Source organism: Drosophila novamexicana, unplaced genomic scaffold (genome assembly GCF_003285875.2).
Source record: "Drosophila novamexicana strain 15010-1031.04,08,12 unplaced genomic scaffold, DnovRS2.1 tig00000387-arrow-pilon, whole genome shotgun sequence".
NCBI classification, from domain to species: Eukaryota; Metazoa; Arthropoda; class Insecta; order Diptera; family Drosophilidae; genus Drosophila; species Drosophila novamexicana.
Window position 1 is genome coordinate 4,250,345 of NW_020824800.1, and position 15,829 is coordinate 4,266,173.

The 15,829-nt window shown below is 40.9% G+C and overlaps 3 protein-coding genes across 4 annotated transcripts in view; 1 reads left to right on the forward strand and 2 right to left on the reverse strand.

Annotated features, from left to right (window-relative positions):
- Positions 1-6,365: 6,365 nt before the first annotated feature.
- Positions 6,366-7,133, reverse strand: LOC115760035. The gene has a single exon (XM_030701202.1). The coding sequence runs from the start codon at positions 7,069-7,071 to the stop codon at positions 6,415-6,417; it is 657 nt and encodes a 218-aa protein (XP_030557062.1). The 5' UTR covers positions 7,072-7,133; the 3' UTR covers positions 6,366-6,414.
- Positions 7,134-7,867: 734 nt separating this feature from the next.
- On the reverse strand, positions 7,868-9,768 carry LOC115760276 (elongation factor Ts, mitochondrial). The gene is made up of 3 exons (XM_030701547.1): positions 9,303-9,768; positions 9,001-9,249; positions 7,868-8,491 (listed from the first exon to the last, which is right to left on the reverse strand). Exons 1-3 carry the CDS (start codon positions 9,468-9,470, stop codon positions 7,961-7,963), a joined length of 948 nt encoding a protein of 315 aa, XP_030557407.1. The 5' UTR covers positions 9,471-9,768; the 3' UTR covers positions 7,868-7,960.
- Positions 9,769-9,889: 121 nt separating this feature from the next.
- Positions 9,890-15,829, forward strand: part of LOC115760272 (dynein heavy chain 7, axonemal) — a 42,110-nt gene continuing 36,170 nt past the window's right edge. For both annotated transcript variants that reach the window (XR_004017587.1, XM_030701542.1), the window contains exons 1-5: positions 9,890-10,585; positions 10,637-10,861; positions 13,704-13,866; positions 13,937-14,170; positions 14,228-15,807. Coding sequence is in view for 1 of the 2 variants with exons in the window: in XM_030701542.1 (XP_030557402.1) it covers positions 10,053-10,585; positions 10,637-10,861; positions 13,704-13,866; positions 13,937-14,170; positions 14,228-15,807 (2,735 nt within the window). In the remaining variant the exon portion in view is untranslated. The remainder of the gene's footprint in view (positions 10,586-10,636; positions 10,862-13,703; positions 13,867-13,936; positions 14,171-14,227; positions 15,808-15,829) is intronic.

The following is a 15,829-nucleotide window of genomic DNA, read 5'->3' on the forward strand; positions in this document are numbered from 1 at the left end:
GGAAGTGTGTACAAAGCAAGCCAGGCGCTAATGGGCCTATGCAGTGCGCCTTGGGCTTGAACTAAGTATCTGTAACTTATTGCCGGCTGCAACAATGCGTTGCCTTTCAAAAAGTTAAAAAAAACCAAGTAAAAGTGCTCTGCTCGGACGTGCCCGACTAAGGAGATACCCTGCGCTCTGCTACCTACTTTATGTAGATGAATTAGAGGAATAGATAGATGAATATTGACGTATGTTTAACACCAAATGCTTTGTGGCGTAAAAACTGATATTTATCGAATTCGATAAAATGGAAGATTTTCGATGCATTACATGAACCTCAACAGAATATCGGGGTAACTTATCGATATCGATAACACAGGCTTTTTCTGCGTGTGGTATACGATTATACTAAATATGAAAGCTCTCCTCCTATAATATCTGAGTTTATACCAAAAGTCAAAAGCACATACTCAGATCAACTTAGCTCGTCGAACCGAACAATAATAACAGGGCTGCAAATCGATATTATATCGGGTTAAGTTATCGATAACATAAGCTTTATCTGCGTATGGTAACAATTATACTAAATCTGTAACCTTTTCTTCTAAAGTATCTGAGCTCTTAACGAAAGGCAGACGGACATACTCAAATCTATAGTAAAATATCGCGATAAGTTATCGATAACAGAAGCTTTATCTGCGTATGGTAACAATTATACTAAATCTGTAAACTCTCCTCCTATAATATCTAAGCAGACGCACATACTCAGATCAACTCAGCTCGTCGTCTCAAACAACAATTTATATAATTTTAAGGCAAAGGAAGGCATCTTCTGCCTGTTGCATACATTTATACAACTTCACATAAGTATATTTAAGCTTTTAAAGAAGCAGGCAACCCCCTCAACTATAGCTCGGGATATGGCTTACAGCATAACCAAAGGAGACTCCAACTCAGCCAACTCTGACAAGTTCAATCAACCGTTGAGGTTGAGGCGTGAACCGACTGGCAACAACAAAAACAAAACAAAATAAAAAAATGAAAGCAACTGGTAAATGCAAAGTATTTGCCATTGGAAATGTGCGAGTTTTAGCATACAGAAAATCAAAACAACAACAAAAAATGATGAAAAATGTAATTTACAATTTATGGTAATTACCACACGTCAAGTCAAAAACAAACGGCCAAACAATTGACTTTTCCTTTTCAAAAAATAATCCAAGTAAATACCCGCAACAATTTTATTGTTTGCTTTGGTTTATTTATTTTTATTTTTTTTTTGAAAATTCAGTCCCACCTGAAGACAAACAACCATTAACGACATTTACGTAAAGTTTAAACAATGCGAGCGCATTAAATGCATTTGACTCTGTTGCAACAAGGCAACAACAACAACAACAACAACAACCAGACTTTCAGAGGGGATTGGGAGTAGGACCAGAGATGGGGGGGGGGGGGGGGGGGGTCTACAATATACCGCTTTGATTTGTAGTATTCCAACTGCTTTGGCCCCGCTAGCGGTGTTTGTGCCGATTTGCTGTATATTTTTTTTTGTGCCCAGCTCAGATAGCTCTTCTCTGGCCGTCTTTTCATTAGCCATCGCCAGCAAAGCTGTTGGCCAGGCTGTAGATGGCTAAAATATGGCAAACATGCGCTGCAGTCGCCGGCGTGAGCCCGATTCCAATATCAAGTCATTTCTCAAAGCGTTCTCTTTGGCGACCGAACGTTAATTGCCAGCGCTTTTTCAAAGACCAGACCAGACCAGACTAGACTAGATAACCAGCTGTCCAGCTGTTTCTAACACAAATGGAAATATGTTCTTTACTGTAAGTTGGATGAAAAAAAAAACAAATAAAGAAGCTCACGGGAAATGTCATCACGTTTGTCATGATCGAAAGATGATTCAATCTAGAGATTGAATACATTTAATGCATCAAAAATATTGTTCTATTTTACATATGCCCTATTCAGGGTTTTCCTCCTAAATTTCTTGAACTTCCATTAAAATAAATATATTGTGATTATTTTGTAAAACATATTACAGTAAAATTCATTTAATAACAAGGGAATCTAAACGAGCGTGCCCGACTAAGGGAATCCTACAGCTTCTAGATCTTCCCAGACGTAGATGGAGGATAAATTACCCATACATCATTACAAATTTCCTTGGTAAACATGAAATATCAACAAACAAATCAATAAAAAACGTTTGTTACATTTCGTTTTCTAAGAAATAATAGAAAAATACACTACTTATATACGATTCCCTAAAATAACATCTAAAGCTGCGCGCCTTAACTCAATCAAAGTGTACATAAAATTCGTTAGATACCAAATATTTTCCATGCCAGCAGCTTAAAATAATTATAAATGCAACAGCTATAAAAGGTTTTAACTCAATTATGAACAAAATGCATTTTTGTTAAGCATTGATAATTGTTAATGAGCATTGATAGAATGTAACAAAAGCCATCATTAATCAATGTTATTTTGAAAGCTGTGAGTCGAAACCAGTTAAATAGACTTGATTTGATTTGATTTGTATTGATTTGCGGCACTGCGCTCGATAGCTACCGTTAGTAGAGCCCCACTGTGGATCGTAATTTTGGCAGCGTGAAAAATATAAAAATGAAACAAAAAAAAAACCCTAAGACAGGCCGCGAAGAGGCTGTTGGCTGCCGTCTTCCCACGCCGAAAAATAAAAACTACATAAAAGCATTGGATGTGGGTGCGAAGACAAGACAAAGTTCAAAATAATTTCAGCATTATTACAGTGGGTGCCCAGCGAACGAACCGACTGCCTGACAGTCTGTCTGTCTGACTGTCTGTCTGGCTGGCTAGAAAAGAAAGCCAAGCGCAATTGCACAAGAAGTTGAACAACAATTGCTTGACTTGAACCATAACAACCGACAGCTGCAGATGTACGCTAACCGTTATTTAACAGTTATTTAACATGCAATTAACCTGGCCATACTAAAAATGCAAATATATGGGCACACCGTCAAGATAAAAGACCCAGCAGCCAGCATTCAGTTGGCCCAGCATCGGGAGCGAACGCCTATTTATGTCTAAATGTTATGGTGCAATAACTTTCTAAACAAAAAAAAAAAAAACTCCAGTCTTGGACTCTCTCGGGCTGGGTCATTCATCTTAATTATCACACGGCCCACAAAAAGAAAAGCCTCGAAATTAAAGCAAAATGTTGCTGCTTTGATGGTCTTGGAAATTCATTAGGCCAGGCCCGGTCCGGCTACTAAATCTAATCGCAACCCCTGAAACTAGCCTCTAAAACATTGTCCATTTGCATTTGTGAGCAGACAACAATCTTGCGTCTTCTCAAAACGAAATTCGTTGTTGTAGAAAGCTCGACGCTGTGCTAGGTACCCGTAGAAATTATTCCCACCTTTATGATATCTTGTTCTATTCTATTTTATCTACATCTTCTGCTGTTTTCTATTGTATACCCTGCAGCCAATGGCAATGGGTAATAGGGGTATACACAGGCTGTGCTTTGAAGGCTTTCAGGGCTTGAGATAAATTTGGAAAGCCGGTTCACCGAATCGTCCATTGTTCCCAAAATGGATCAATATCAATTTCTAGTGCTGGAGTATTTCGTTTCTCAAAGAATATACAATGATATTTCTTTTTGGATACAATGTAGAAATAATTAATTAAGATGTATATCCGTCATTTTTAGTATGTCATTTAAATATCATCTTGATGACCTTCCATTTTAATAATTCAATCTTTGTGTGAGATGTAGACCCTAATAGCTGAACAGAGGGTACCTTCTAGTCGAGCACTCTTAAATAGATCGCTTTTCTTTTATTTTTCTGTTGTTTGAATATTTAATCACCGGAAGCTATCTCCCGGAGCATCTCTCGGCAGCAGACACGCTTAATTACAGAAGCCGCATCTCCGTTTCCAGCTGTGTTTGCTGATTTCAGATAAATCTATTTTCGTAGCGCCCCATATGAGCCGAGTATTCAAATTGCGTGGAGTTTGAAGTGTTCGATTTCATTTCCAATTCCCGTACGCCTGTCTTTCGGTGTTGCCAATTAGACACGTCTGTCGCGTTCTTGTTTTAGACGATATGTAGATATGTCGAGTAGTTGTTCTTGACGTAATGTTACCTTTCCACATTTGAGATATTGGAGCTTCTGATATTCTAATTAACCCACTCGGAAACATGAGGAAAAAGAGTAGTTATTGATATGTTATCTAAACGTAATGTTCGAGGAATACGCAGCTTGCGGAGCGGTACTTATTATGCTTAAAACTTAGTCAAAGCCACGAAATATACAGTACTATAATAACCAATTGTATTTAATTTTCTTTTATAAAATAGTCTTGTAAGCTGGCGCTTGACTTAACCTCGATTAACATATCTTTCTAGACTTAGATACATCTCATCCTCAGTCACAAGGAGCATGCGCACTGATTAATATAATATATTTTAATATCAATATTTTCCCAAATCAAAGAGCAGAGAACTTTAGGGTATATCACAGTTTGTGTTCCCTAAAAAACAAGTTCAACTGGGCTCGCTCTTAGGCTCTTCGTGACTGTCAGTAACACCTTCCGGTAGAGATATGGGTTAAGAAATTGTTTAATCAAATATCAAATGTAAAAGAAGTCGTGATCCAGAAAAGACAATTTCTACACACGCGTGTTTTAAGTGCTTAGACGTGACCCCTTTTTATACCCTTGCAGAGGGTATTATAATTTTGTCGTGAAATGTGTAACGCATAGAAGGAGACATCTCCGACCCCATAAAGTATATATATTCTTGATCAGCATCAACAGCCGAGTCGATAGAGCCATGTCCGTCTGTCTGTTTCTATGCGAACTTGTCTCTCAGTTTTAAAGCTATTTTAATGAAGTCCCTCTTTCTGTTGCATGCAGCACATATGTGAAAACCAGCTGGATCGGACCACTATACCATATAGCTGCCATAGGAGCGATCGGTCGAAAACTAGGTTTTTGATTAAAAACCTTTTTTGTTTATCAAGATATCTTGACCAAACTCGGCATTAACTATTTTCCCTGTGCTCTGTAAGGGTATTGGGTCTTCGGCGTGCCGAAGATAGCCTTTCTTTCTCGTTTCTTCTGTCCCTAACTGAAAAACAATAAAACTTTTATACAAAACAAGAAATAACTGTTATCTGCCAAGAGCCAAAGATGACATACCCTGACGACATACATGCATACTATATATATATATGATTTATGATCTTAGGATCTTAATGAAATAGTTCTTCGCTTGAAAATTATGTTCTTTTGCTTCCTGGGGAATCATTATTGTATAGTAGCCCGATCTGAAGTGTGTGCACATACATATGCACATATGTAAATAGTTCAATTTAATAGCTTTGTTAACACATGCAATAAATAAACGCTTTAAGTTTTATTTTCACACTCACCTGCTTAATGAAATTAAACGGCGGCATTTTGTGCACTAATTTGTTGCTTTTGTTGCTGTTGTTGTTTTTGTTGCTGCTGTCATGCAAAAATCCAAAGCACAAAGCGAAATGAAGAAAAACTGCAAGCGACAAATGCAGCCTGGCTGCTTTTATTGCAGCTGTTGTTATATTTATTGTTGTTGTCGTTGGCAAAAAAGCCGCTGTCCAATTACAGCAACAGCAACAAATTAAACAATTTTAATTTTTTCGCACTCCTTTTGCTGTCACCACCTAACGCAAATGCCGGCGTTATTGTCGCTCTGTTTTCCTAATTCGCTTTTCGCAAATTTACCGTTGCACACACACATACACAATAAGCAAGCTCAAAGAAAGAGAGAGAGAGAGAGAGCGGGAGAAAAAAGTGGCGTCGCGCGCGTAAAGATCAGCGTGTGCTAGTATAATTATCGTTTGTGCTGTTTATTTATAATTTGGTTTTGTTTTTTTGCGTAATTTATAATTTATTGCGAAAAGTGTGCAGCGGAAATAAAAGCACTGTTGCGCACTTTCCAAACAAATTAACCCGAATTGTGAACGGAAACAAAAGGCAGCTGCTGCCACAACAAATCACAAAATTTGAACAATTGCCAATGCGTGAGCGGCAGAGTGGCTTAACCCGTGAACAGTCGGCTTACGACTGAGCGTACCTGATGGCTTCAATTGAAGCGCGGCTCGGTCGCATGTCAAGGCGAGCGTGGCTGCGGCGTCGACGCCGACGTTGGCGTCACTCAGTTTCGTGACCCTTTTGGGCAGACATTTTTTTGTTGTTGTTGGAGTGTTAACCAACAGTGTGACCACCACATTGCACATTCATGTGTAAGCGAGAGGTAAGTGTTAATATACCCATGTGTGTGTGTTTGTGTGCATGTGTGAGTTCTTCGAACTGGACGCATTTTGTTTTAGTTTGTTATTGTTCTTTTTATTGCGCTTCATTGAAAGCCAAGTCGTGCAATTAACACGTCAAGTGCTGACGTCACTCCTCACACGACTGCTGCTGCTGCTGATGGTCGCGCATCAGCATCAGAATGCACTCGCGCACCAGGACACGTGCATGGGCAATATCACGTAAGAGTCGCTCCTTTGGCGCACGCAAACCAATCGCCGTAGGCCCCAAATTGCTTTGCATTTCCCCAATGACGGCCAGCAGATTGTCATAGGTGTCCACAATGTTGGTCGTGCCATTCGATTCGGCGCTGGGTAGTTGCATATTGGAGCCAGGCAAACCATAGAGCAGTTCGCCAAATGCGCATGCGCCCAGCGCATTGTTGCTAGACATTAGTTGCAGCTGTGCCTGCACGTACTTGGTGTACTCCAGTTTGGCCAGCACCTGCTGGTACTCATTGGAGTAGGCCACGGCATCCTGTGTGAACTGTTGCTGTTGTTGTTTTTGTTGATGCTGCTGCTGCTGCTGCATTGGCTTGCTGCACTGCTCGGTTGGAGCAGCGCCATTCGGTAGTGTTATGGGAATGATTTCCACGCGTGCTGCCGGCGTTTTCTCCGAGGACCCAGCTGCTTCCCATACTTCTGGCGGCTCATCTTGTCCGTCCGTCTTCTGTCGCTTGGCGGGCACGGCAGTTACCGTTATGTCGCTATATCTGGAGCGAAATGAGTCCAGATCCAAATAGTCCATTTTTTAAGCTTTTGTACAATTAGGATTGACAAATAAGTCAAGCGTCTCGCTGACAGATCAGTTAACAGGCCTAGCAACTATTCCAGGCATAGACTACTCTGGTAAGACGATTTTTCCAAACCAATTCTCAGTCTTAAAGCCAACTGTATATAACGCATTACTTTATACATTTTTCCTAAAAAATATTATATATAAAATTATATATTCCAACTCAAATTAACTTGAAGGCTTTGGGCGATCGCTGTATTTGGTTCTATAAAAATATATTTGATTTAACATTATTTTTAACTTCCAATCCAATTAAGAATCATACTAGTGCAGGATTTGGTTACAAAACATTGACAGATGGCTACTAGGGACCATTAGACCCATGCACAAGCCTTTGACTCGAGTCCGATCTCGCTCTCTGGGATAACTTGTTGAGCGGGTGCAACATTTAATCTAAATCTGTGTATTTGTATGTAAAGGATGTAGGGTTAATTAAAAAAAAAAAAAGGGCACCGAACCAAACGGAAGGGTAACTCTCACATGGCATATACTGAGCGAGAGGTTCTGTTACACTAACCACCTGTGTTTCCGCATATCTTATTTGGTTGGGGGGAGGGCGAGTGTGTCGTGCGGGTAATTACCGGCAGCAGAACAAAACTCGATTCATAAACAAGCCCATTCTTTGAGAGTCGCCACCGGCAGCGGAGGCGCTCAAGCGTGCTTCCCGCATTCATGCTAGCTCTCCGTTTCGGGGGCATGACGCATGCAATTGAAAGGCACCTGGGGTTTATTTTAATGTTTTTTTTTTTTTGTTCTTCCGAATTTCGTTAGTTTGGGCCAGTATATGGGAATTAACAGAAAAGATGTACAACAAATTTGTATACTACGTCCAGGATCTGGTTTAGTTGCTGTTCTGCTGCTGGGCACGCATAATCTCTTTGAGGTCGCGCTGCGTTTGTTCCCCGCATTCGAAACGATGATAGTCAATAATGCTGATGCCATTATCTCTGAGCACTTCACCAACCGTCTTATCGGCATCCAGCAGATACTCCTGATGGATGAGACACGTTTCATCGTCTTTGTTCTCTGCCGGCATGTCCTTGTCGTATTCGCCTATTTTGATTGGCTTCATGCCCACAATTTGCTGGCATATACCCTTCTGGACTTCCGGATCATCGATCTCTAGCTGGGAACGAAACGCGACAATAGCTCCATATTTGCCCACTTGTGTTATATTTTGTGTGGTGCTAACGTTGGTGGGCGCCGGATGCGCATAACCCGCTAGCCGCAAATCGTTGTTGACCTTGAAGCAGAGAGCGCGCCTAATGCTGGCATTTTCGCCCATCGCGCCAATGAGCAACGCCAAATGATCGGCTAGAGAACCGCCCTGCGGCGTCTCTAGATTCCTTAGGGCATCCGAGTCGAAACCAAGCTGCACAAATTAGATATAGATAGATGCATTAATCGTTAAGCCAAGATATTTATACTATACGCTTGCAAATGACTGCTCCGACCTTCACAAAGTATATACACTGCTGATCAATAGCAACGGACAGGGGGGATATAGTCATGTTGGTCTGTCTCTCATTTTTAAAGCTTTTAGATGAGATATGGCTTAGAAGCCTTTTGTATGCAGGCAGTATATATGTCCGAGCCGATCGGATTGCGATAAGTATATCATAGTACTTAGGGGAACGTCAAGATGTCTTAATCAAACTTGGCACTAATAAGCTTTGCTATGTGCCATATTAAGATCGGTCCACTATATCATATAGCTCTATAGAAAGTGTCGTCGATATCTAAATCATGTCTAAATTACAAATTCTTTTCAACATCGTACTGATATATCATACAGATCCTATGGAATGCATTGCATTTGCAAGGCTATTTAATCTTCGGTGTGCCGAAGCGGTAGATTATCTTTTGTGCTGCCCTCGTTACCTTCCATAGATCACCATCGAACTCGGTGAGATCCGTATAGTGCAGAACAATGCGTGACACGTGATCGACAAAACGCTTGAAGGTATCATTGCGTGCCACAAAGTCCGTTTCACAGTTGAGTTCCACCATGGCACCACGATTGCCGCTTACCAGGACGCCGACCAGGCCCTGTGTTGTGATGCGATCCGACAATTTGGTGGCCTTGGACCAGCCAAGTGATTGCGCCTGTTCGTGCAGCCATTTCTCTGCCTGTAGAATGAAGTTAGTAAGGCTTTCAATTCGCGTGGGCTCCCAGCTCTCACCTGCTTGACATCGTTGTTATGCAATTCGAGCGCCTTTTTGCAGTTGGCGAATGTGTAGCCGGTCTTCTTGCGCAGCGTAGACAACGCGCTCTTCTCGAGGCCAGCGCCAGCGCTGCACAGTTGGCGCGTGGTGTGCAGAGCGCGGGCACAAAATTTTTGTAGTAACATTTTTTTTTGGTTTTTTTTTTTTTTTTTTACAAATTTATATGTTTACAGTTTGTGTGCCTAATGGGTTCTAGGTTTAAAATGTATAATGGTTACTTGTTGCGCTTAGCCTGCTGCCAAGGGCGACGTTGATTTGTTTGCTACTGAGTTTGTTAAATCAATCTCAATTTATATGTAAGTGCCTGTAATTTGCATTTGTTTTCAACTCGTTGGTATGTTCGGACACCGGCTGTGCCCCCGAAATAGTAACAAAGTCAAAGTTAACGCGTTGCGGCGCGTTATTAAACAATAACTAATAAACGTAAGTTGATTTCTTTGGATGCTGTTTTGCTTGTGCAATACTTGTTTCCCGTATTTAATTTTATTAATTTGTTATTTGGTATTTTTTAGTACATTTTCGGACACAACGTATGGGCCGGCTTTTACTAACCTATCGATTTGACACATCAAGCATCTGTGCTGCTTTCGATGAATCGAAAGCATCACTAAAAATATTTATTCTCGATATATATTTTTGACCAGTGCTGCCACTTAGCCATTATTGCGCGCCAACTTTAAAAACAGCCAGTTAACGAGCAGCGCAAGATGGATAAGCAAAACCCCAATAGGAATATACCCAGTTTTACGTCTGTTTGCGGCTCTCACCGCATCTGCAGCAAATCCAAGATGTTATACACGCGCCCCAAACCGGATGTACTTCAAAGCATATTGCAATCCAAGGCGAATTCGGAATATAAATCGCGTCGGTTGTGGTATGAACTCAATATGCCAGAATGCGCTAGTCATCTGTTTGATGGCCAAATGCTATCGGATGTGCCCGAAAGTTTCACCTGTACAAAGTCGCGAACGCGTCGGCGGCAACCCGATAAACCAGACGATGGTGAGTACAGGAGTAAGGGATCATCAAATTATATGGTCATGCGGCAGGAGCGTGAGCATTTCCGTGCCAAGCTGGTCGAGCTGATATTGCACATGGAAGATGATCCAGATCCCACAGCCGAGAAGTCAGATACCTTTCCCGATCAAAACGAACGCGAAGTCTTACGATATTATTACTACATTAAGCATGGCATTGACACCATTCATGTGTCCACCATCAGCAAAAAGACCCTCAAGAGGTGAGACCCTGACCATTTCTACATAAAACCAATTCAAGCCCTTCATTGCAGGATTGATAATCTAGTGCCGGCCCTATTAAAAAAATGGGATTCAGCATTTGTCGAGAACATTGCCGAGGTGCGTTCCGATTTTGTGTTTGCCATGAAGAAGGCTGTTGTAGATTTTGTTCTACGCCACTCGGTACTGGACAGACTGACCCACGAGGGTATACCAGCTACATTTGAAACGGCAGAACGTCGGGAAATTGGAAAGTTGATGAGCCATTGGCGCTATCGGTAAGTTAGCACAGATACTTATAGTGTAGTAGCCATTGGCATAGTTCAGGTCGTGTGAAAACAACAAAAGTGCATATCTACCCACTTGTCACCTTCGGGTAGGAGGTTCATGATTGCCTACGAAGTGTCCTTTTTAGACAGATTTTCCATTTCACGATTTAACACATTTTGTTCATGGTCTTACCTACAGATTAGTTCATTTTTTCATCTTTTTGCAAAAGTACCATGTACTTTCCCTTCCGAATCTTGAATTTTCTAACGTGTCTTTTAGGTATCTAATATTTTTAATATTTCTTCATTAATTTGTAACTTAAATCCCAATTGTGGATCGCATTGCATGTTAATTGAAAAACCCTTAGTCGTTATAAAGTTTTCTGAATTGAAAGGAAATTTCTGTTGCTTTCTGGCATGCAATTGACATGCAATTACACCCACACGCACACACACCCTCACCCACACCCACACACACACCCACACACCCACACACACACAGCCATTCACATGCGAGTAAGCTTCGTGGAAAATTTTTGCAAAAAGAACTTCTTCATTTAAAATGAGTCGTTGTGGCGCAAAATTTGATGAAATAACTTGACAATAAGTCTTCTCTATAGTATATATATATATATATATATATGACTGAATAACTTGTTAAGAGCTGACTGCAATGGGGAACGCGAGAAATCGCTTTGGGTCGTGCCAAAAACTTTTTAACCGCACTACAATGGCTGCTCCTGCGGAAATGGAAAAGCAGCAGGCACAGGGGGGGCAGCAATAGGTATGGGCGGGAACGGGGGTAATGTTCTAGAAGAGGCGTGGCAAAAAGCTGAGAAGTTAAGTTCTCCTGTGTATTGGTTTGACATTTGATAAGCAACAGTATAAAGCTGAAAAAAGGATATGCTTAAAAATGAATTGAGCTTGCTGCTGATACCGACTGCCAAGCTGATGGGCGGTGCGGGGCGTGGCCAGTGGGAGAGCTGTGCTATGCTAAAAGTTTGTTTTGCGGTTCGCCCATCGATAAACGAGTTTGTGTGGGGGAGAGGGGAGGGGGGGAAGCTCTTCTAATTTATAGCCAAAAGCATTTTGGCTTCATTAAAATGTAGGCCGAGTTAGGCGTAGTCGGCTTTGCACCAATGCATTGCCTAATGGGCCGTGTTAAAGTAGCTCAAGTGAAAACTTTTCGCGTTCTCAACATCATTTGCATAAACGAAACGCCTGAATGGCAAACTTTTGCTATTTCTTATACCCTAGCAGTGGGTATTATATTATTATTTTGATAATTATAAACGTTTTCGCTTAGTTTTATTATTTTGAGGCAACCTATGCGTTAGCCTAAGTAAGAATGAGAATTTCGCAAAGTATATTTAGTTGCCGTTAAGCGAGTCGGCAGCCGATTTGATATAGGGTATATAATAGTGTTTCACACTATTCGGAAAAAACCAAGCTTCCCCGGTAGAAATGTGATTCACAGATTTTTTGGGCTAATTTTTAAATTTGCATAAATACCATATGTATGCCTGTTTGTACCGACATGCATGCATGTTTATTTTGTATATATGCATACATGCATGCATGCGTACATGTATGAATACATGTCCGTATTCCTACATACGGGCATGCATACATACATACACATATATGCATGCATGCATACATATATGTTTGTGTGCATGTCTCTGCCTTAACATGTATGCATGTTTGTATATATATGTACACATGTTTATTTGTATATATGCAAACATGCATACATATGTACATATTTAATACATATATAAATATATTCATACATATGTACATATATACATACACACATACATACATACAGACATACATACACACATACATGCATGCATGCATGCATACATTCATACATACATACATACATACATACATACTGACATACATACATACATACATACATACTGACACATACATACATACATACATACATACATACATACACATATACATACATACATATATACATACATACATAAATACATACATGTACATACATACATATACATACATACATATACATACATACATATACATACATACATATACATACATACATATGCATACATACATATACATACATACATACCTACATACATACATAGAAACATTCATATGTATTTTCATATATGTACATATGTATGTACAAAAATGTACACGCATACAAAAAAACAACAACAAAAAGCAAGAACAAAAAAACAATATAAAAAAATAAAATTAAATAAAACATTGAAAAAAAAAAACAATAAAAAAAACAATCAAAAAAAACAACAAAAAAAAAACACCACACTACTAGCTCAGCCATGAAAAACTGCAGAGCCCACTTGAATTCTTGAGAATCGAGGAGGAGAGCACATAGTAGAAATTCGTTTTATTTAAATTTGCAAAACAACGTCAAATAAGCTTGTTCTGCGTTTGGTTTGGTTTAGTTAGCGTTTACACATATATGCATACACACACACGCCCATACATACACATACACACACACACATAATATATATATATATACTTAAATGCCTTCGTACTTGTATTATTATATATTTTTTTCCATATAAGCTCACTATTATAAGATTTGTATAAACCAATTCTGCAAAACCAAGAAACATTTGCGATGGTTCGGATCCCGATTTACGCCAAGAGCGAAAAACACAACTTTTGGATCGGTTCTGGTTAAGGTTTGATCTCACTTTATCCAGTTTATCCAGCTTAGGGTTCGGTTTATGGTAAATGAAATAAAAACTAAATGCATTGATAAACTAAAACTAAATCAGAGTTAATATTTATATACATGCTAGAATTTAAAATAACTCTGTTTTCCTATTTCTAGTTACGATGAGAATCGCAATCGCCTCAAGACGACACTTTTTTCTATCCATCGAAGCGTTGCCAGCATTCTGGAAGTATGGAGCATGAAGTACAGCTCCAAGACCCTGGTCAATATCGAGGAACTTAGCAAGGTCGAAGAGCCGTTCACCCTATTCAATTTTGTCGTGAGTGCATTTACCTCTAATTCTGCTCTGAAAGTTTCCAAGCTTCGGTTTCTGTTTCTTTCACTGCCAGTATCTGTGTGGGTCCCATATAGACAACGGGAAGAACATGTTGGAGGATGTCTGGTATGGTGAGATACACACGACACTGCTCAGGGCCAGTAAACGTGGACAATTGCCGGATATACGTCGCATGACATTGGTCAAGCGCTTCTTCAATTGTGTTGCCGCTTTGATGACCCAACAACTGGAGGATATTTGCATACGCAGCCTCAAAGCATTCGCCGATTATGTTTGCGACTTTGGTGTAAGTAAGAGAGTTATAATTAAAGAAAATCAATTATAAAATTGATCATTTATACAGAAATCGAATCCCGGCTTTGAAATCTCCTGTATATTGGCCGATGAGGATACGATTACATTTAATCCGGGCTTCTCGAAAATACAAAGCGAACTGTTGCGCGTCATTGATTCGATTGTGCATTCTGTGCAGATGTTGCCACGCATCGAGGGTAAACTGTACACGGATCTCAAGATCTCCAAGAAGCTCTTTCTGACGCCCACTGTGCCGGATAGCATTGTGGCCGATACAAAGAACAGGATATGCATGATGCTTGAGGAACAGCGCATTGGACCAGAGCTGCGTTTACAGGACTTTGACGCATTTATTGATCTGATCAATAGCGTAGATTCGGAACGCTGTGGCCGCTTCATGGAGGGCGACGCCTCGTTTGAGCAGTATACGGAAATGGTTTACGAGTACAGGGAGAAGGAAGATCGCATTGCGAAAGAGGTGTGGGGCATTATACGCATGGGCCTCTATGAGTTTCATCGGGACAGTTTCATCACTCATCTAGAGCAATTGGCCAGGCAATTGCAAACGGATCTGCTAGCTCGCATGGTGGCCGATCAGCAGTCACGTATCTCGCGGCTGGGCAAGGAGTACGATATGATTGCGAAGAAGGCGTTAACCGTGCCCAAGGACACGGCCGAACTAATGGAGCTGAAGGCATATGTGGTGCATGCCGAGGAGAATCTAGTGCCGGAAATGGAGGCGCGCCTGAAGATCAACATGAATGAAATACTATGGCTAATGGATCAGACACTCTACTCGCCGCTGGAGATTAAGAATAATAGCAACACCTTTCAATGGTATTTGAAACTGGCCTCGGTGTTTGATCAACATCGCCTAATCATTGCCGAAAAGATGATCGAATACCAGGAGCTGCTCAAGAAGCGCATCGAGATGTTCCGTCGCGAGCTGCAAAACTATTACGACCAGGTCCAGCTCTACGATACTTGGGGCGACATCAAACAGCTGTCCAAGTATAAGAAACGTGCCGGTTTGCTGGATCAGCGGCTGGTCAATGCTATGGAGACCATCGATCAGATAAATGAGGAGGAGACAGCCTACGGCTGGGATCTGTCGCAATATCCGGTGCGAAAGAAGGCGCACGATCAGTTAAAGCCATATAAAAATCTATTTGATGCCGGTCAGGACTTTATTGACAAGTGGGAGCTGTGGATGTACTCGCAAGTCGGTTCCTTTGATCCGGATGCGATTGATCAGGATGTGGCCAACTTTTATCGCATCATACAGAAGCTGGAGAAGATTATGGGCGAGCATCCCATCACCATGCAGCTCATATTGGATGTGAAGGAGCAAATTGAGCTGTTCCGCGGACATATGCCTATCATTAACACCCTGGGCAATCCGGGCATGAAGGCGCGCCATTGGGAACAAGTTTCCGAAATAATTGGCTTCCCAATCAAGGTGTCGCCCGAGCTGACGCTGGAGAAGATTATCGAATATCAGCTGGATGAGTATGTACCCAAATTTGAGGCTATTTCTGAGAGCGCCACCAAGGAGAACAATCTCGAAAAGGCCATGGTCAAAATGGCCAACGAATGGGAGGGCGTCGAGTTCTCCATATCGCCATACAGGTATGTCCATGTAGCCACATCC

Excerpts from the sequence above, each read along its gene's own strand:
- LOC115760035 (XM_030701202.1), bottom strand. The coding sequence starts at position 7,071 with ATGGACTATTTGGATCTGGACTCATTTCGCTCCAGATATAGCGACATA.
- LOC115760276 (XM_030701547.1), bottom strand. The coding sequence starts at position 9,470 with ATGTTACTACAAAAATTTTGTGCCCGCGCTCTGCACACCACGCGCCAA. Across the intron at positions 9,250-9,302 it reads ATAACAACGATGTCAAGCAG|GCAGAGAAATGGCTGCACGA; the intron begins GTGAGAGCTGGG and ends TTCATTCTACAG. Across the intron at positions 8,492-9,000 it reads TCGATGGTGATCTATGGAAG|CTTGGTTTCGACTCGGATGC; the intron begins GTAACGAGGGCA and ends TAATTTGTGCAG.